This window comes from Phyllobates terribilis, unplaced genomic scaffold (assembly GCF_046119375.1).
Source record: "Phyllobates terribilis strain yellow unplaced genomic scaffold, ASM4611937v1 Scaffold_1__5_contigs__length_1240528914, whole genome shotgun sequence".
NCBI lineage: Eukaryota > Metazoa > Chordata > Amphibia > Anura > Dendrobatidae > Phyllobates > Phyllobates terribilis.
Window position 1 is genome coordinate 1,233,486,783 of NW_027362761.1, and position 22,261 is coordinate 1,233,509,043.

A 22,261-nucleotide genomic window follows, 5' to 3' on the forward strand; every position below is an offset into this window, starting at 1 on the left:
CCGGTTCACCACCACTGTGACATCTCCTCTAGCAATGACCGGCCCGGCACCGAGTACCCCACGGCGCAGGGGGGCACGTCATCTTTGGTGTCATGAATAGGATATGAACCCACCCGTTATCACCGGGTATTGTGCGCCTAGAGACTGTGTTCTATACTGAATGTGGTGCCCGCCCCAGAAGAATGGGCGCCATTATGTGCGAGACCAAAGACTACAAGAAACCACCACCCATCGTGGGCCGGGTTCCAGAATGGCGCCAAAAGCGAGGCCTGCCCCAAGCAGCAGTGACCATGTATGTGGATGTGTCAATCAAGCTGGCGGGGCAGCCCTTAGGTGTGTCCAACAGCAAGCAGCCATGGAACCGCCCCCAAAAGGGGAGAGGAGAGAAGAAACCTGGGAGACAGGGCGGAGTCTCCAGCAGTCTAGACAGAAAGCACCCAGAGGCAACATGGAGGAGAGTCCGGAGAAAGCTCCCGTCCATGGCCTGCAGCAACCAGAAATGCCTCTCACCCTGGAGGAGGCAATGGCTAAACTATCCCTGGAGGATACCGAATTCCTCCATGCCGAGATCCAGGAGTTAGGCTGGAGGATGGAGAGGACCCAGCAGGATGCCATCGCCAGCTGGAAGGAGGAGCTGCTGGGAAAGATTGTGACCCGGCAGCAGCCAGCGTTGCATTCCACCAGCAGCGCCCCAGCCCCGGAGGAGCCTGAACAGAGCCAGGAGGCAGAGAATGGCACAGGCGCGGCCGCGGGAGCAGGTAAGAGGAGTCTCCCTGTCCCGGGCGCTGAGAGTGCTGACCTGCTCCTGGGCCCCCTGGCAGAGCCTCCGATCCCGGGCGCCTGCTCCGCCGACCTGCTCCTAGGCCCCCTACCAGTGCCACCTGCCCCCGCAGCCGAGTGGGTGTACGGAAGCCCGGTCTATGACTGGTCCGCCAAGTTCAAGGACCAGCAGGGACTCCCCCTGACGCCCACACCTGCACCCCCAGTTACCTGCCAAGGAGTAGAGGACTTTCGGTGGGACAACCGGGAGGGGGACCTCATGGGGTTCCCATGGGAGACCCAGACCCAGGCCCTCAGGAGGGAGGAGTACTGCAGACGGGAGCTCCTGCAGCTGGAGAAGGAGCGTCATGACCGGCAGGTGCGGTGGGAGCAGATGGAGGCCCGGAACATGGCGGCCAAAACCTGGGCCCGCAAGGCAAGATCAACCACACCCAGTCCCCGTCTGGAGGGGATAGTGGTGAAATTCGACCTGGACGCCGGGTGGGGTTTCGTCAGAGAGCCGCAGATGGATCGGGACGTCTTTGTAAATCGACGGGACGTCGAGCCCCATCTCCAACAGGGGCATCTGTGGTGCCCCTGAGGGTTCGGTCGCCACAGAGGTATTGCACCTCATCCAGAGGTGTGGTATCTCACTCTCAGGTAAGGAAGGAGTATGGCTCAGGACCCTAACACTACATCCACTACACCACATTTCCGGGGGACAGGGCGACAATGCTACTGTGGGGAAGCACAACTGTCCCTGATCCCTGGCTGGAGTGGGGGGGAACCACTAGAGAGGGGGAACTAGGTAGTGGATGGGTGGAGGATGCAGATCCTGGGAGCACTGGAGTAGGAGGTATAAAAGTAAGGAACCATTTTGGTTCAGAGAAGAGGAGTTCAGTCAGAGTGTGGAGAGTGTAGGAGCAGGGGCTCTGTACGAGCTCTGCTCCACAGGCAGGCCTAATCAAGAGGCCTGAGCCTGAAGGAGGAAGGAGAGGAAAGAGGTAGCAGGAAGGCTCCAGGAAAGGAACGGAAGGGACCCCAGGGGTACGGGCCGTGCAGCCGCCACCCGTACGCCCGCCGCTGCCAGGAGGTAGGGGGGACAGGCCAGAAGAAGGGAACCGGATCCCTCAGCCAGCAGAGACTACAAGACTCAACTGGGAACCGGAGGCTGCAGCACTTTAACCCCTTAAGCCCCGAGGGTGGTTTGCACGTTAATGACCAGGCCAATTTTTACAATTCTGACCACTGTCACTTGAGGTCACTTGAGGTAATTACTCTGGAACGCTTCAACGGATCCCCCTGATTCTGAGATTGTTTTTTCGTGACATATTGTACTTCATGATTGTGGTAAAATTTCTTCGATATCACTTGTGTTTATTTGTGAAAAAAATGGAAATTTGGCGAAAATTTTGAAAATTTTGCAATTTTCAAAATTTGAATTTTTATGCCCTTAAATAAGAGAGATATGTCACACAAAAGAGTTAATAAACAACATTTCCCACATGTCTACTTTACATCAGCACAATTTTGGAATCAAAATTTTTTTTTATTAGGGAGCTATAAGGGTTAAAATTTGACCAGCGATTTCTCATTTTTCCAACAAAATTTACAAAACCATTTTTTTAGGGACCACATCACATTTGAAGTCACTTTGAGAGGTCTTTATGACAGAAAATACCCAAAAGTGACACCATTCTAAAAACTGCACCCCTCAAGGTGCTCAAAACCACATTCAAGAACTTTATTAACCCTTCAGGTGCTTCACAGGAATTTTTTGAATGTGGAAGAAAAAAATGAACATTTAACTTTTTATACAAAAATGTTACTTTAGACCCAATTTTTTTTATTTTCACAGAGGTAACAAGAAAAAATGGACCCCAAAATTTGTTGTGCAATTTCCCCTGGGCACGCAGATACCCAATATGTGGGGAAAAAACACTGTTTGGGCGCACGGCAGGGCTCGGAAGGGAAGGAGCGCCATTTGACTTTTTGATTGTAAAATTTGCTTGAATAATTAGCGGACGCCATGTTGTGTTTGGAGAGCCCCTGTGTGCCCAAACTTTGGAGCTCCCCCACAAGTGACCCCATTTTGGAAACTAGACACCCCAAGGCACCTATCTAGATGCATAGTGAGCACTTGGAACCCCCAGGTGCTTCACAAATTGATTCGTAAAAATGAAAAAGTGAAAAAAAACACTTTTTCATATTTATGAATCAATTTGTGAAACACCTGGGGGTTCCAAGTGCTCACTATGCATCTAGATAGGTGCCTTGGGGGGGTCTAGTTTCCAAAATGGGGTCACTTGTGGGGGAGCTCCAATGTTTGGGCACACAGGGACTCTCCAAATGCAACATGGTATCCGCTAGCAAATTGTCGGCTCAAATTGTTAGCGGACATCATGTTGCGTTTGGAGAGCCCCTGTGTGCCCAAACATTGGAGCTCCCCCACAAGTGACCCCATTTTGGAAACTAGACACCCCAAGGCACCTATCTAGATGCATAGTGAGCACTTGGAACCCCCAGGTGCTTCACAAATTGATTCGTAAAAGTGAAAAAAAAAAACTTTTTCATATTTATGAATCAATTTGTGAAACACCTGGGGATTCCAAGTGCTCACTATGCATCTAGATAGGTGCCTTGGGGGGTCTAGTTTCCAAAATGGGGTCACTTGTGGGGGAGCTCTAATGTTTGGGCACACAGGGGCTCTCCAAACGCAACATGGCGTCCGCTAACAATTTGAGCCGATTTTCCATTCAATTTGTTAGCGGACACCATGTCGCGTTTAGAGAGCCTGTGATGTGCCTAAACAGTGGAGCTCCCCCACAAGTGACCCCATTTTGGAAACTATACCCCTCAAGGATTTTATTAAGGTGTATAGTGAACATTTTGAACCCAGAGGTACGACACAGAATTTGTTTACATTAGGTCATCATATTGAATAAGTTGTCATTAGTCTTGAGCGCAAGTGCTCGCTACTTGAGTTTGCATCGGGTACTCAGGTATGCACCATGTATCACGGGTGCTGGAGTGACATGCTCGAGTCCCTGCTCCACATGTTTCACGGTTATTAGACAACCAAAAAAAAACATGCGGGGATCGCTCGTGCATGGCAGGCAATCCCCGTAAAGTTTTTTTGGCCGCGAAGCATATGGGGCAGAGACTCGAGCATGTCACTCAAATACCCACGATACTCAATGCATACCAGAGCACCCGATGCAAACCCAAGTAGCGAGCACTTGCGCTCAACACTAGTCGCCATATCGTCATCTTTTTTCTTACTTTTGAAAAAAATCCCAACCCCATCACAACCCTAACCCCAACCCTAACCCCAACCCCAGCCCTAACCGTAGCACAACCCTAACCGTAGCACAACCCTAACCGTAGCACAACCCTAACCTTAGCACAACCCTAACCCTAGCACAACCCTAACCCTAGCACAACCCTAACCCTAGCACAACCCTAACCCCAAACCCAGCCCTAACCCTAGCCCAATCCTAACCCAAGAGTTTATTTTTGACGCCGTTCCTCGTGCGGTATAAGTGATTAGACGACTTTATTCTTCGGGTCGGTGTGATTACAGCAATACCAGAATCATATGGGGTTTTTATGACTGACAGCTGTCACACACAAAAAGACGCATTTTTTGTAAAATCTAGTTTTTGCATCGCCATATTTTGAGAGCTATAATTTTTCCAGATTTTGGCAGACAGTCATGTGACGGCTCGTTTTTTGCGGGATGAGTTGACGTTGTTATTGGTGCCATTTTCAGGCACGTGACATTTTTTGATCGCTTTCTATTCCGATTTTTGGGAGGCAGAATAAACAAAAACCAACAATTCAGGAATTGTTTTTTTTTTTTTTATGCTGTTCCGCGTGTGGTAAAAGTGATAAGGCAGCTTTATTCTTCGGGTCAGTACGTTTACAGCGGTACCACATTTATATCGTTTTTTTATGTTTTGCACTTTTACATAATAAAAGCAATTTTATAGAAAAAAATATTTTTTAGCAAAGCTTTATTCTGAGAGCTATAACTTTTTATTTTTCGGCTGATGGAGCTGTATGGTGGCTTGTTTTTTGCGGGACGAGATGACGTTTTCAGCGGTACCATTTTTATTTATATTCGTCTTTTTGATCGCGTGTTATCCATTTTTTATTTGGCGGTATGGTGATAAAGCATTGTTTTTTGCTTAGTTTTTTTTTTTTTTTTTTACCGTGTTCACTGAAGGGGTTAACTAGTGGGACAGTTTTATAGGTCAGGTTGTTCCGGACGCGGCGATACCAAATATGTGTACTTTTATTGCTTTTTTTGTTTTTTTTTATAATAATATTTATTGATGGGTACATTATATTTTTATTTTTGGTGGATTGTTTTATTTATTTATTTTTTATATTTTTGCAATTTTTTTTTTTTTTTTTTCATTTTCTGGGTGTTTTTATACTTTATTACTTTGTCCCACTATGGGACTTTCACTTTTTTTTCTCTGATCGCCTGCATGGCACAGGAATGCAGCACCATCCCTGTGCCATGCAGGCTATCAGCGCTGCACAGTGAGAAGATTGTTTGGAGATGCACTGCGCATGTCCAAACAATCTTCCTGCTGTCTGGTGACCCGGATGTTGTCATGACGACATCGGGTCGTCATGGCAACACCCGGGAAGCCTTTGCAGACAGCGCTGGAAGCCGGAAGAGGAGGTGAGTATCTGCGATCACCTCCACTTGCCCTCGCAATGCTGCAATCGGCTGCGATCGACTTCGATCGCAGCATCGCGGGGGTTAATGTGCTGGGAGCGGTGCAGGACCGCTCCCTGCACATAGTACCGGGTGTCAGCTGTGACAATCAGCTGACACCCGGCGGCGATCGCGCCCGCACAGCCTGTGTGCGCGCGCGATCGTGATGACGTACTAATACGGGTCTGGCTCTTAAGTCCCAGGGCACAGACGCGTATTAGTACGTCAGATGTTATTAAGGGGTTAAGTACAGCAGGCCGCCCACACCAGCCATCAGGAAGGTAGCCACATAGGGCCATGGGACGGAACACACGTCACCCGCCAAGGCCCGAGGACACTGGACAGAGGTGCCGCTAGGTGTGAGGTACAAGGAGAGAGGCCAGAGAAAGGTACACAGAACGGGGTCCTGATAAATGCTCTGGAGATATCTGAGGGTGGACTGAGCCCCTCACTGAGTACGCACAGCACGACGGGGGAAGTTATGATCTGCAGTGTAACTTGGAAACTGATAACCGTGGGTAAAGACCCTGGGACTGCATCACCTTGTCTCCGAGTTTCTTACCGCGCCAGCACTCACTGCACTCGGACGCCCTGCACAACCACCATCATTCACCTGCGCTGCCCTGAAGCTACACTCTTCCTGTGGGGAGTTATACTACACTTGCTGCGCATATCACCAGCTTCAGTGGACTGCTCCGCAGCGGCGGTTCTCCATAACCGCAATCCATAGGTGGCGTAGTCGGACTATATAAACCTATACACATAGACTACCCCTCATGGACCGGGTCACCGCCACGGTGACTACAACCCCCAGCTTCTACAAGGCCCGGCTCCGGGTATCCCCCACGGCCCAGGGGGCGCGTCACATCCCGGCCGAGACCTCTACCCCGGTGACTATGTCACCTTTACCCGACCCAAGGGAGAATGCGGGTGGTATGCCCTCCAGGTGTACAGAGTGGTGAAGGAGAGAAAGGACATGCCCCCGCAGTGCGAGGCTGATGACCCGGCTGGGTCAGCCTGCAGAAATCAGGTGTTTCCCCGGAGGGAGCACCACTGTTGAACTGTTTAGTTAACGGACTGTATATAGTTACCCGGAAGGGTACAACACTGCTCAAGTTCACGTTTAAAAAGTTTGCTTTTGTGTGCATAATTACCCGGTAAGGGTACCAAAAAGAACTGACAGGCTGAGGACTGTGAGCAGCCAAAAGCTTAACTTGTAAATAGTTGCACTTCTTAAAGTGCCCCTTATTGGTTTTATACAACAAGACTGACCTCAGAACAAAAACCCGTTAGGCGTGGCCGAAGACGTGGTCCAACATCTGGATCACCTATGCCCTGCAGCGACGCCCAGGGCCTACGTTGGGGTTTTTCGGATGGGTCCCTTATGTTCATCAGAATTGCACCTTTACCAGTGAAAAGGACATTCGGCTGTAAATTTCACTGTGGTTGATTGAGAAATGTTTTATAAGTGTGAAGAAGAAAAATGTGTTCTTTAAAAAAGTTTTATATAGTAACCTGTAACGTTTAAGTAATGTGCCTCCCATAAAGGGAAGAAAGAGTTTGTTCATTATCTTCTATGTGAATGCATTAAAAAAAAAATTGTATGTCTAAAATGTGTTTTTTACTCTGTTCCAGCCCGTGGACGTGCTGTGTATTACCAGGGGGGTATGTGGTGCCCCTGCAGGTTCACTCGCAACAGAGGTACTGCATCTCACCCAGAGGTGTGGTATCTCACTCTCAGGTAAGGAAGGAGTACTGCCCGGGACCCTAACACCTGCATCCAACACTACACTGCTCCAGACCAGCAGGAGGGGCAAGATACACTTGGTCACGGCTGAGCCCTGTCCCTGGCTGGAGTGGGGGGAACCAAGAGAGGGGGAACCATGTAGTGGGTGTGGGTGGAGGAAGTAAATCAGGGGAGCACTTGTTAGGGATAGTATAAAGAGGGAAGCCATCTTGTCAGTTGGGTGAGTTCAGTCAGAGAAAGACAGTCTGAGAGAAGTAGAGGGAGCAGGAGCTCTGCCGGAGCTCTGCTCAGGAGGAGGGCCTAGCCAGAGAGGCCCAAGACTGAAGAGAGAGAGAGGAGCAGGAGAAAGGCTCCAGGAATGTGGAAGGGACCCCAGGGGTACGGGTAGTGCTGGAGGCCACCCGTACACCCGAATCTACCAGGGGGTGGAGGGGTCAGGTCGCACAGCGGGGACCGGTCCCTAAACTAGCAGAGTTCTTAAGCCTCAACTAGGAAACCGGAGACTGCAGTATTTCAGGTACTGCAGCCACAAGCCACATGTGTCTCACCAAGAAGGTGGCCATAGAGGATCCAGGGGACAGAGAAGATGTCGCCCGGCAAGGTCACTGGATTGGGACACTAGGTGTGAGGTGCAGGGAGACGGGCAGAGGGAATACACAGAAGGGGGTCCCGTTACGTACTCCGGAGAGACCTGGGAGTTTGATGAACCCCTCCCTGAGTAAGCACAGGACGCCGTGGGAAGTTACTCTAGTACTGGTAACTGGAAGTCTAAGAAACCGTGAGTAAACCCTGAGGACTGCACCTTACTGTCTCTGTGATCATTATCTGCGCCATCTTCTGCACTACACCATAACAGCAACATCTACACTGCCCTGGAGCTAAGCTCTACCTGTGGAGAGCTAAACCAACTCTGCTGCATTCACACCAGCTCCAGAGGACCTGCTCCGCAGCGACGGCTCCCCTTAGCCGCATACCACAGGTGGCATCACGAACTCTATACAAGAGCTATAAATCCCCTGTAAATATTCCCCTTTTGATTGACCTCCCTGGGTCACGGACCGGGTCACCGCCACTGTGACATCTCCCCTAGCAAAGACCGGCCCGGCACCGAGTACCCCACGGCCCAGGGGGCGCGTCATCTTTGGCGTCAAGAACAGGATATGAACCCACCCATTATCACTGGGTATTGTGCGCCTAGAGACTGTGTTCAAAACTGAATGTGGAGCCCGCCCCAGAAGAACGGGCGCCATTATGTGCATGATCAAGGATACTCACGGCTACTAAAACTTGACCGTGTGGAAGACAGACCGGAGGTGGTGGTGCCCAGGTAACTGGAAGTATTATCTGCTATCCAATTAATAACCTGTTCACACTGATCAGTTCTCAATACTGGTGTTGTTCTGTGCTTCCCTAGTAATTCGGTCAAGAAGTGGGAGCGAGAAGATGTGGCTGTTGGTTGTGGTACATTTTCACCTTGGCCACGGCCCCGTCCTCTGCACGCACCATCACCAGAACGTCCACTTCCACGTCCCTTGCCACGCGCCTTGCCCATTGTAAATTAAGTAAAATAGCTTACACTCGCACTATCAATGGAAAAAGGGTAATAAAGAGTAGATTAGAACCGTGGAAGAGGAAAACCACAGTTATATTTCTCTGGCCTACACCAGAATCTTTTAAACAGATATATTTGTGTGTGAACAGTCAGCGAGACACTCAAAATGTTTTTTTTTAAGGAAAAAAGGCAAAAAAGTGGATAATACAGAGATTTGAACAGTGGAAGAGGAAAACCACAGTTCTAGTTATCTGGCCGAAACCAGACTCTTTTAAACAGATATATTTGTGTCTGAACACTCACAGACACACTCAATTTTTTTTGGGGGGGGAGGGGATACCAAAAAGGTTAATAAGACGGGTATTTGTACAGTCTGACTGAGGGAAAAAAAATAGAGGATTTAGATGAAAAAAAAAGGATTTTTCCAGGCCCCTGAGACCTGGGGCTAAGTCTAGCAATTCGAGCAGCAGCAGCACACAGGATTGTAATGCAGTGTTTGTTGGTTTAACCTAGGGTTCTCAAACTCAGCTGGGCATATGGCCCGCACACGGAAAACATTTCATTTGGGGGGCCGCATTATTTGCATGACAAAGTGACATTTTTAGTGATACCATTTTATTTTCTATACACCTTTTGAACTGGTCCTCATCTTGCAGACATGGTCTCCACTCCAGGTCCCCCATATTGCAGACATGGTCTCCCCTCCAGGTCCCCCATATTGCAGACATGGTCTCCACTCCAGGTCCCCCATATTGCAGACATGGTCTCCCCTCCAGGTCCCCCATATTGCAGACATGGCCTCCCCTCCAGGTCCCCAATATTGCAGACACGGTCTCCCCTCCAGGTCCCACATATTGCAGACACGGTCTCCCGCCCAGGTCCCCCATATTGCAGACATGGTCTCCCATCCATGTCCCCCATATTGCACACATGGTCCCCCATCCAGGTCCCCCATATTACAGACATGGTCTCCCGTCCAGGTCCCCCATATTGCAGGAACAGTCTCCCGTTCAAGTCCCCCATATTGCAGACATGGTCCCCCATCCAGGTCCCCCATATTGCAGACATGGTCCCCCATCCAGGTCCCCCATCCAGCAGACATGGTATCCCATCCAGATCCCCCATATTGCAGACATGGTCCCCCATCCAGGTCCCCCATATTGCAGACATGGTCTTCATATTGTAGACATGGTCCCCATATTGCAGACATGGTCCCCCATCCAGGTCCTCAATATTGCAGACATGGTCCCCCATCCAGGTCCCCCATATTGCAGACATGGTCCCCCATCCAGGTCCCCCATATTGCAGACATGGTCCTCCATCCTGGTCCTTATGTTGCAGACATGTCCCCCATCCAGATCCCCATGTTGCAGACATGTCCCCCATCCAGGCCCCCCCCCATACTGCGCACAGGGCCGCCCCCCCCATACTGCGCACAGGGTCTCTGTCCCCCCCATACTGCGCTCAGGGTCCCCGTCCCCCTCCATACTGCACTCAGGGTCCCCGTCTCCCCCATACTGCGCTCAGGGTCCCCGTCCCCCCATACTGCGCTCAGGATCCCCGTCCCCCCCATACTACGCTCAGGGTCCCAGTCCCCGTCCCCCTATACTGCGCTCAGGGTCCCCGTCCCCCCATACTGCGCTCAGGGTCCCCGTCCCCCCCATACAGCACTCAGGGTCCCCGTTCCCACATACTTCGCTCAGGGTCCCAGTCCCCGTCTCCCCATACAGCGCTCAGGGTCCCTGTCCCCCCCCATACTGCGCACAGTGCCCCCCCTATACTGCACTCAGGGTCCCCGTCCCCCCCATACTGCGCTCTGGGTCCCCATCCTCCCCCATACTGCGCTCAGGGTCCCCATCCTCCCCCATACTGCGCTCAGGGTCCCCGTCCCCCTCCATACTGCGCTCAGGGTTCCCGTCCCCCCCATACAGCGCTCAGGGTCCCCGTCCCCCCCATACAGCGCTCAGGGTCCCCGTCCCCCCCATACTGCGCTCAGGGTCCCAGTCCCCCCATACAGCGCTCAGGGTCCCCGTCCCCCCATACAGCGCTCAGGGTCCCCGTCCCCCCCCATGCAGCGCTCAGGGTCCCCGTCCCCCCCATACTGCGCTCAGGGTCCCCGTCCCCCCCCATACAGCGCTCTGGGTCCCCGTCCCAGTCCCCCCCATACAGCGCTCAGGGTCCCCGTCCCCATCCCCCCATACAGCACTCAGGTTCCCCGTCCCCCTCATACTGCGCTGACATCTGCGCATGGCAGTGACGTTATACTCCGCTGCGCTGGGACGCAGAGCTCAGCTGCTGGCCTCTGATAGGCCGGCGGCTGACACTGGTATTGCTGTGCAGAGAGCCGGTCTCTGCGCGGCAATACTCTGCACTACAGCGCTGATGTCGGCGGCTGCTGGAGGGAGCCACGATCGTTACGGAGTCTGTGCCTGCGGGTCACGTGTTTGAGACCCCTGGTATAACCACTGCGTCTCCTATACAGCCTGCCTGCCTGCCTGCCTGATATCTGGGATGGATATTAGTCCTGAGAAGGACTGTTTGTTTGATCTGGCAGCCTTTACAGACCCTACACTAACTATTTCGCACTATAAATCTCTCCCTAGCTCAGCAGCGCTGTCCCTACACTGTCTGATCCGGAGCGACTGTGTCCAAGATGGCGGCGCCCGGTTTTAAATACTCGAGGTGACGCTGTGCGGCCAGCCAATCACTGTAATGCCCACAAACAACATGGCTGCGGCATTATAGTGACTGGCTGGCAATCCCTGCATGTTCATTGGCTCTGTAAAGAGCGGTAAACGCGCAGGGCGGAGACCCGAGCTCCCGCCCGAGTAACCCGGAAATGCTCGGTGCTCGCCGAACATCCCGAGTAGTGAGATGCTCGGGTGAGTAACCAGCAGTGTCGAGCATGCTCGCTCAACACTACTCTCGTTATAATCTTTCCAGTATGAAGGTTACTAGTGTTCACCATTTTAGTGGTATCTAAAGGATGTAGATTTTGGGGATTCTGATCAGGAAGGAGAAGAATGACCATTTCTTTGTTTTATGCTACTGTCTATGGATGAGCTCATGTCGTATACCGATGGCTGATAAAACTGCTGTAGTTCGGGTGATCATTCCTTCATATTGTGTAGTTGACGGGTGGTCCAGGTAAGTAGAAGTCACTATTCAATATTGTTAACCTGTAATCTTATGTGTGGAGGAGAGGCGGTAATTACATGGGGTGAGGATGTCAGAGTCACACCGGGTGCTGGGGTAGAATAGAGTCCATCGGGCTACACCAATGTTATACATTGCAGAAGTTAAGTAGGGGCCTGGGGACTAGAAGATGCAGGGGGTGATGAGATTATTAATAATGAATGCTTTCTGTCCTATTACAGTGGTGAACGTTTGGCAGAACCATGAAAGCCTCTCTGGGATACAAGTTGTACGTGTGCGGCCTATGTGCTGCTGTCATAATCTTGTCATTTTATATAAACCAACCAGAATGGAAGAACCCAAGGATAATAAGACCGGACCGGAACGTCTCCACGGAGCCCATAACGGCTGTGGGAAACAGAACGTTCATCATAGCCCCCTACTATGACCCCAGAGAAGACAAAACTGTCCACGTCCTCGCCATCGTCCACGTGTCTGTGACGAGGCTTTACTGCTCGTTCCACTGTTTGCAGGAACAGACAGTACTCGTCAGAGGACAGATAGATATCCACAGTGACAGGTTTGGTTTCCAGTATGGAACGGCTGACATCTTGTGCATGGAACCTAGAAATTGTGAGTATAATTACATATCCATCCAGGAGTCTAATTCTACAAGAGAAGGGAACAACATCATGTTCAAGGTCAGGAATCATCACCCTGAGTCGTACACAGTCAACTTCACGGTGTGCATCTCTACGCTATTTGGACAGTACAATAATGTCCTCCAGATGATGCAGGGCATTGAGATGTACAGACTGCTGGGAGCATCAAGAGTCACCATTTATAACACCAGCTGTTCCCCGGCTGTGGATAAAGTCCTAAGATACTACAGCCAACAAGGGATTGTAGAGGTCATCCAATGGCCAATAGACCAGCATCTTCTAACGTCTTCTGAATGGCGTTACGCTGCGGGTCTTACCAGTCAGCTTGGTTACTTTGGGCAGACTGCAACCCTGAATGATTGCATATATAGGAACATGTACAGGAGTAGGTATGTTCTCCTGAATGACATGGATGAAATCATTATTCCCATCAAACATTGGGACTGGACTTCAATGATGGCAGACCTCCAGAACCAATTGCCAAGCACAAGTGTCTTCTGCATTGAGAACCACGTCTTCCCCACAGATATTAAAGAATCCAGATTTGACCTTTGGAACGATGTTCCTGGGACCAATATCCTCAAGCATCTGTTCAGAGAACCCATCGATAAGACCGTCTTCAATGATCGTAAACTGATTGTGAACCCCCGGCACGTGTTTCAGACATCAATCCATTCAGTTCTAAAACTCAAAGGAACATCAAGAAACCTTCCCCAAAATGTGGCCATTACCTTCCACTGCACAAGGTCCAGGAGGCCAAACATGCCCCAGGAACATCTGATCAGAGATCAAACACTCAGAAGATACAACCAGTCTCTGGTTCCCAATGTCCATAAAGTTGTTAACCATTTGTTCTCCAGGGTTTAAGAAAGAATAGAATCAGACGTTCAGCTCAGTGATGCTGAAGGGTCAGAAAGAGAGGAAGAAAGAAGCAAAGGTACTAGAAAGAAACCTTATGTTGGGCCCGGTCTGTATATTAACATTAAGTATGAATTTACTGTGATTTGTGAATAATGTAATTCTGGGAATAACGCTCCATTCTCCTTCTCTTGACAATGATTCACGTTTTACAGATAAGTTTTATGTAAAATCAATAAACAATCAAATACTTTGTGAGATATCAACATTTTGACAGATAAAATGTGCAGTGCAAGATTTGGACCGTGGCCCCCCCACATCCTGAATAAATGTTATATATATATATACAGTTGAAACCAGAAGTTTCCATCCACTATATATAAAGACACATCTCCATGTTTTTCTCAATATCTGACGTAAAATCAGAATAAACTTTTCCCATTTTAGGTCAATTAGGATTATACCATCATTTCTAATATTTGCCAAATGCCAGAATAATGAGAGAGAGAGAGAATGTTTTAAGACATTTTTATTACTTACTGCAAAGTCAAAAGTTTACATACACTAAGATTACTGTGCCTTTAAACAATTCTGGACGGCCCATATGATGATGTCATGTGCTTGGAAGTTTCTGATAGTTTTTTTGGCAACATCTGAGTTAATTAGAGACACACCTGTGGATGTATTTGTATTTTAATGCACACCTGAAACACACTGCTTCTTTGTCTAGCATCATGGGAAAGTCTAAAGAAATCAGCCAAGATATCAGGAAGAGAATTGTGGACTAGCACAAGTCTGGCGCATCCTTGGGTACAATTTCAAGATACCTGAAGGTGCCTCGTTCATCTGTACAAACATTTATACGCAAGTACAAACAAGATGGGAATGTCCAGCCATCATACTGCTCAGGAAGGAGACGGGTTCTGTTTCCCGGAGATGAACATGCTTTGGTCCGACATGTGCATAACAACCCAAGGACAAAAGCAAAAGACCTTGTGAAGATGATGGAGGAATCTGGTAAAATTGTGTCAATATCCACAGTGAAACGAGTACTGTATCAACATGGGCTGAAAGGCCACTCTGCCAGGAAGAAGAAATTACTCCAAAAGAAACATAAAAAAGCCAGATTAATGTTTGCAAATGCACACAAGAACAAAGACCTTAATTTTTAGAGACATGTCTTGTGGTCAGATGAAACTAAAATGTAACTTTTTGGGCATAATGACCATCGTTACATTTGGAGGAAAAAGGGAGAAGCTTGGAAGCCTTAGAACACCATCCCAACTGTGAAACAACGGGGGTTACAGCATCATGTTGTGGGGATGTTTTGCTGCAGGAGGGACTTGTGCACTTCATAAAATAGATGGCATCATGAGAAAAGAAGATGATGTGGCAATACTGAAGCAACATCTCAAGACATCAGCCAGGAGGTTAAAGCTTGGGCAGAAATGGGTCTTCCAAATGGACAATGATGCGAAGCATACTGCCAAAACGGTAACAAAGTGGCTTAAGGATAACAAAGTCAATGTTTTGGAGCCATCACAACACCCTAATCTCTTTCCTATTGAAAATTTATGGGCAAAGCTGAAAAGGCTGCGAGCACCGAGCAAAGAGACCTACAAACCTGGATCATTTACACCAGTTTTGTCAGGTGGAATGGGCCCAAATTCCGACCAACCATTGTGAGAAGCTTGTGGAAGGATATTCCAAACGTTTGACCCAAGTCATTCAGTTTAAGGGTAATGGTACTAAATACTAATGAAATGTATGTAAACTTTTGACTTTGCAGTAAGTAATAAAAATGCCTTAAAAATACTCTCTCTCTCATTATTTTGGCATTTGGTAAATATTAAAAATGATGATAATTGTCAGGGAACGCACAGTGACGCCACCGGGGAGACCACGCAATATCTCACCGTTGCCATCACTCGGTCAGGATTTCGTCAGGGATACGTGAGCACACGATCCAGACTACTCACTTCATAGGTATCGGCAACTGACCAGTGAGCGTATGGCGTCACACCTCCGGATTCCAACGCATGAAATATGTGTATATGCCCCCCGTACGGTCACTGTCAACTTCACGATAGCCCAATTGTTATTATTTGCTGCCACCATCGGCCGAGTTTGAAATATAATACAGGCCTGGCCGGACGCCTGCGTTCTGGTAGCATATATGGCTTCGGGGGAGAGAACGATTACAGGACAAAAGAAACAGAACTATTAAATTTTATATTTAATCCAAAAGGGAGGCAGTGTTTAGGTAAAATATATACAAGGATTTTACAAAGGAGACATTACAATACATAAGCAGTTACACAGAATAATAAGGATTAAAGCAGAAACTTACTATACGATCGCTGAGACGATTCAATATAGGTGGAGGGGAGAAACTCCGCTTGATTAGACTGTTATTGAACAGGATCCATTGCATATAGTAAATATATCTCCCGCAATGAATATGGATCAATCTTCAATTGGCTCTTTTATGCCTAAGGGGAGATCTGCCCACACAGACATCATGTGGGATCGGGCTCCACCCTTCATGTTTTTGCTAAAATAACTAATTTCCGCGTTAACTTATCCCTGGTTGCTTGCAGAAGCCCAAAAGTGATACCATATTTTCTATTATGATTTTACCTTCATTTAGAGACCACTCATGGCATAGCTGCGACCTGCTATTTTGTTACTTTTGCGTATCAGGCGTGTGTTAATTGTATACAGACAAATGGTGGATAAGGGAGGGGTGAAGTGGGGCTAGTAATCCTAACTGACCTAAAACGGGAAAGGTTTATTCTGATTTCATGTCAGATATTGAGAAAAACCTGCAGATGTGTCTGTATATATAGTGGATGGAAACTTCTTTTTTTAACTGTATGTATGTACAGTATATATATATATATCATTTAAAGATTTTTCTGTATTTTCATGACTATGGAAATTGTACATTCACACTGAAGGCATCAAAACTATGAATTACCACATGTGGAATTATATACTTAACAAAAAAGTGTGAAACAACTGAAAATATGTCTTATATTCTAGGTTCTTCACAGTAGCCACCTTTTGCTTTGATGACTGCTTTGCACACTCTTGGCATTCTCTTGATGAACTTCAAGAGGTAGTCACCGGAAATGGTCTTCCAACAATCTTGAAGGAGTTCCCAGAGATGCTTAGCACTTGTTGGCCCTTTTGCCTTCACTCTGCGGTCCAGCTCACCCCAAACCATCTCGATTGGGTTCAGGTCTGGTGACTGTGGAGGCCAGGTCATCTGGCGTAGCCCCCCATCACTCTCCTCCTTGGTCAAATAGCCCTTACACAGCCTGGAGGTGTTTGGGGTCATTGTCCTGTTGAAAAATAAATGATAGTCCAACTAAACGCAAACCGGATGGAATAGCATGCCGCTGCAAGATGCTGTGGTAGCCATGCTGGTTCAGTATGCCTTCAATTTTGAATAAATCCCAACAGTGTCACCAGCAAAGCCCCCCCACACCATCACACCTCCTCCTCCATGCTTCACGGTGGGAACCAGGCATGTAGAGTCCATCCGTTCACCTTTTCTGCGTCGCACAAAGACACGGTGATTGGAACCAAAGATCTCAAATTTGGACTCATCAGACCAAAGCACAGATTTCCACTGGTCTAATGTCCATTCCTTGTGTTCTTTAGCCCAAACAAGTCTCTTCTGCTTGTTGCCTGTCCTTAGCAGTGGTTTCCTAGCAGCTATTTTACCATGAAGGCCTGCTGCACAAAGTCTCCTCTTAACAGTTGTTGTAGAGATGTATCTGCTGCTAGAACTCTGTGTGGCATTGACCTGGTCTCTAATCTGAGCTGCTGTTAACCTGCGATTTCTGAGGCTGGTGACTCGGATAAACTTATCCTCAGAAGCAGAGGTGACTCTTGGTCTTCCTTTCCTGGGGCGGTCCTCATGTGAGCCAGTTTCTTTGTAGCGCTTGATGGTTTTTGCAACTGCACTTGGGGACACTTTCAAAGTTTGCACAATTTTTCGCACTGACTGACCTTCATTTCTTAAAGTAATGATGGCCACTCGTTTTTCTTTACTTAGCTGCTTTTTTCTTGCCATAATACAAATTCTAACAGTCTATTCAGTAGGACTATCAGCTGTGTATCCACCAGACTTCTGCACAACACAACTGATGGTCACAACCCCATTTATAAGGCAAGAAATCCCACTTATTAAACCTGACAGGGCACACCTGTGAAGTGAAGACCATTTCCGGTGACTACCTCTTGAAGCTCATCAAGAGAATGCCAAGAGTGTGCAAAGCAGTCATCAAAGCAAAAGGTGGCTACTGTGAAGAACCTAGAATATAAGACATATTTTCAGTTGTTTCACACTTTTTTGTTAAGTATATAATTCCACATGTGGTAATTCATAGTTTTGATGCCTTCAGTGTGAATGTACAATTTTCATAGTCATGAAAATACCGAAAAATCTATAAATGAGAAGGTGTGTCCAAACTTTTGGGCTGAACTGTATATATACAGTAGGGGAAATAATTATTTGATCCTTTACTGTTTTTGTAAGTTTTCCCACTGACAAAGGCATGAACAGTCTATAATGTTAAGGGAAGGTTAATTTTAACATTGAGAGAATGTCCAAAAAAAAAATCAAGAAAATCACATTGTATGAATTAGATATTTTTTTTTTGCATTTTGAAGTGAGAAATAAGTATTTGATCCCCTACAAACCATTATGAGTTCTGTCTCCTACAGACCAGTTAGACGCTCCTAATCAACTACCTGCATTACAGACTGCTGTCTTACATAGTCACCTGTATAAAAGACTCCTGTCCACAGACTCAATTAATCAGTCAGACTCTAACCTCTACAACATGGGCAAGACCAAAGAGCTTTCTAAGGATGTCAGGGACAAGATCATAGACCTGCACAAAGCTGAAATGGGCTACAAAACCATAAGTAAGACGCTGTGAGTAAGACGCTGGGTGAGAAGGAGACAACTGCTGGTGCAATAGTAAGAAAATTGAAGAAATACAAAATGACTGTCAATCGACATCGATCTGGGGCACCATGCAAAATCTCACCTCGTGGGGTATCCTTGATCATGAGGAAGATGAGAGATCAGCCTAAAACTACATAGAGGGAACTTGTTAATGATCTCAAGCCAGCTGAGACTGCAGTCACCAAGAAAACCATTGGTAACACATTACGCCTTAAAGGTTTAAAATCCTGCAGTGCCCGGAAGGCCCCCCTGCTCAAGAAGGCACATGTGCAGGCCCGTATGAAGTTTGCCACTGAACACCTGGATGATTCTGTGAGTTATTGGGAGAAGGTGCTGTTGTCAGATGAGACAAAACTTGAGCTCTTTGGCATTAACTCAACTCGCAGTGTTTGAAGGAAGAAGAAGGATGAGTACAAAACCCTAAGAACATCGTCCCAACCATGAAGCATGGTGGGGGAAACATTATACTTTGGTGGTGCTTTTCTGCAAAGGGGACATGACGACTGCACCGTACTAAAGGGAAGATGGATGGGGTCATGAGATTTTGGCCAACAACCTCCTTCCCTCAGTAAGAGCATTGAAGATGGGTCATGGCTGAGTCTTCCAGCACGACAATGACTCAAAACATACAGCCAAGGCAACAAAGGAGTGGCTCAAAAAGAAGCACAGTAAGGTCATGGAGTGGCCTAGCCAGTCTCCAGACCTTAATTCCATAGAAAACATATGGAGGGAGTTAAAGCTCTGAGTTGCCAAGAAACAGCCTCAAAATCTTAATGATTTAGAGATGATCTGCAAAGAGGAGTGGACCAAAACTCTTCCTGACATGTGCACAACCCTCATCATCAACTACAAACAACGTCTGACTGCTGTGCTGCCAACAAGGGTTTTGCCACCAAGTATTAAGTGTTGTTTGCCAGAGGGATCAAATACTTATTTCTCACTGCAAAATACAAAAAAAAATGTATCTGATTTATACAATGTGATTTTCTTGATTTTTTGGGGGGATATTCTATCTCTCAATGTTAAAATTAACCTACCCCTAAAATTATAGACTGTTCATGGCTTTGTCAGTGGGCAAACTTACAAAAACAGCAAGGGATCAAATACTTATTTCCCCCACTGTATATATATATATGCATCCTTCATCCTGGTATATCTGTCCCCCATCTTGGTATATATATCTTCCATCTTGTTTTATGTCCCCCGTTCTGCCGCTGTTCTTTCATGTATAGGAAAAGATAAACCATTATACTCACCAGGGGCGTATATACAAGTCATGGGGCCCCATAGCAGAAGTATAATGCAACACCCATAGTCATCCATAAAGTATAATGCACAGCCCTTAGTCATCCGTAATGTATAATGCATCCCCATAGTCATCCTATAAAGCAGTGGTCCCCAACCTTATTTGCACCAGGGACTGGCTTCAAGCAAGACCATTTTTTCAAGGCCCAGCAAGGCAGGGTGCGGGTGTGGCATGGGCGGGGCTTTGGTCATATGGGGGCAGGGTTATGGAGGGATTTGGAGTTTAGTGCATACTTATCATACAGTGTAGACTAGGTCCCCGCCAGGAGCCATGCCAGGAGCCCCACATAATGTTCTGTGCCGGGAGCCGTGTCACTGAGGCCCCATCATGACCTGCAGCAAGATGGGGCAGCTGTGTCCTGACAGCTGCTATTCAGCTGCATTCACTTCATCCTGCTTCAGGACCTGTGGTGACATCAGTCATGTGACCTTGATGTCATCACAGGTCCTCTACCAGTCTTCCCTGCAGGAGTCTAGAACAGCAGGCAGCATCCACCTCACACAGTGTGCTCTGTACCGCCGCAGAGCACACTGTCAATGTTTAGTGATTGTCTGCGGCGGCGCCGCGGACCGGCAAAAGCCCCCCAATGGCCCGGTCCTGGTCCGCGGACCGGTAGTTGGGGACCCCTGCTATAAAGTATAATGCTTCCCATAGCCATCCATAAAGTGTAATGCACCCTATAGTCATACTTTATGGATGACTATGGCCTGTGTATTATACTTTATGGATGACTATGGGCTGTGCATTATATTTTATGGATCACTATGGGGGTGCATTATACTTTATGTATGATTTTGGGGTGCATTATATGTTATTGATGACTTTATGGATAACACAGTGTTCAGCAAGAATGAGTTCACCCCCCATCATCTTTGTGCGCAGCATAAATGAGTACACCCCATTTGGAAAGTGACATTTTATACATCGAGTCTTCTAGGCCTGGAATCGACAAATTGGCGACATATTACAGCGTCCATCTTTCTCCACCTTCAGAACGAGCTCTAGACCCTGGGCGCCGGATGGAGAGTGGTGACAACTTGTCTCCAGAACTCCCCATAGGGGTCCTGTTGTCAGGAGACACTTGACCACTGAGCCACTGTCACCTGATCTTGTTAAAAAATGCAGCAGATGTTTTGTATCATTATCATGTTGGAGAAGTGCCGTCCACCGAGGGCTGGAGAGATGGCAGCATCTTCTCTGTCACTATAGAGCAGGACATCTGTGACTTCATGATCCCATCAATGACATGTAGCCTCCTGTGTGCCCTCGTGACAGAGTCACTGGTGTTATATGTGAGGGGAAGTATGTGTCACTCCGACTGCTAGCCTGTGTGAACTAAACCTACCACTTTTCTCCAGCATGTTATATGTTGGGGGTTAATTCACCTAAAAAGGGAGTGGTTTTGTGTGAATGGCATAGAGATCGGGTGGGAAGTCCTTCACCCTACCTTCCCTCAGGGTGTGGCTGAACAAGCTTAAATGCTCAGTCACTATTTTTTTTTCAGTCAGTGTGAACTGGAGAGTGAAGTCTCCAGGCTGTGTGTGGAAGCTAGAGAGCTCCACAAAAGTGTGACAGGGAGATGTGTGGACATTGCTTCAGTATCAGCCTCCAGCCAGAAGAGGTCTCTGTTGCCTCTAAAAAAAGGGACTCCATGGTAAACTTGTTGGTGTGTGAGTCAGCAAAAAACAAGTAGTTGTGAGGAGAGGAAAGAGATTGTGGTGAGCTGCATCCTAAGTGCCGGTGTGTGCAGCGTGCTGGAAGTGTAACAGGACTTTGAGTGAAGGTGAAGCCTTGCCTGTGACTCTGGCCAGAGAGAAAGAATCACTTTGGGGGGGCGACCACGGTTGGATGCAGAGTTGGATTCCCCCCAAGGCATCTGAGTGATGTGAAGGGCCCTTTGCTAGTCTGAAAGACTGAAAACTGTACTCCTGTGATGAGGTCAGGACCCTCTCCTCATTCTCCCAGCTAAGTGCCCGATCAGACGATAAGACACCTTCTACAGAGAACAGTTAACGGCCGGTAAGTCCTGAGCTCAGGCTCCACCACAGGGACCTCGGTGGATGCATGCATGCAAATAGCAGGAAGAGTTTGGTGCCAAACACAGGTTCTCAATTAAAGACATTGATTGTAGGCAGGATTGGGTGAACTTAAGCTAGAGACTCCCCTCAGTGGTGAGATTATGTATAGTTAGGATAACAGTTTTGTAAAAGTAGAAAGTTGTTAAGTTTGTTAACTGTTGTGCTGCACCACTGCACGGACCTTGTGCATCCATCTGATTACATCATTGCTCTGGGTAGCACACGGTTACCACACTAGGTGGAACCACTGGGTAGGCAAATTATAGTTCTTCTGTTAGTACATCCTGAACCTGTCGGTTGTGCAGCACAGGGGTACTGACTAGAGATGAGCGAACATTTCAATGTTTGGTTCGAGAAAGTTCGGCGAACAAATAGGCATTCACCAAATTTGTTCGTCGAATGTTCGACGAACATTTCTGAATCCCATAGGAGTCAATGGGGAGACCAA

General features: G+C 47.8%; 1 protein-coding gene across 2 annotated transcripts in view; it reads left to right on the plus strand.

The window, feature by feature from the left end:
- Positions 1-13,703, plus strand: part of LOC141173617 (uncharacterized) — a 122,855-nt gene extending 109,152 nt beyond the window's left edge. For both annotated transcript variants that reach the window (XM_073657921.1, XM_073657928.1), the window contains exon 2: positions 12,168-13,703. In XM_073657921.1, coding sequence (XP_073514022.1) covers positions 12,189-13,454 — 1,266 coding nt within the window. In that variant the 5' untranslated portion in view covers positions 12,168-12,188 and the 3' untranslated portion in view covers positions 13,455-13,703. The remainder of the gene's footprint in view (positions 1-12,167) is intronic.
- The last annotated feature ends 8,558 nt before the right edge of the window (positions 13,704-22,261 follow it).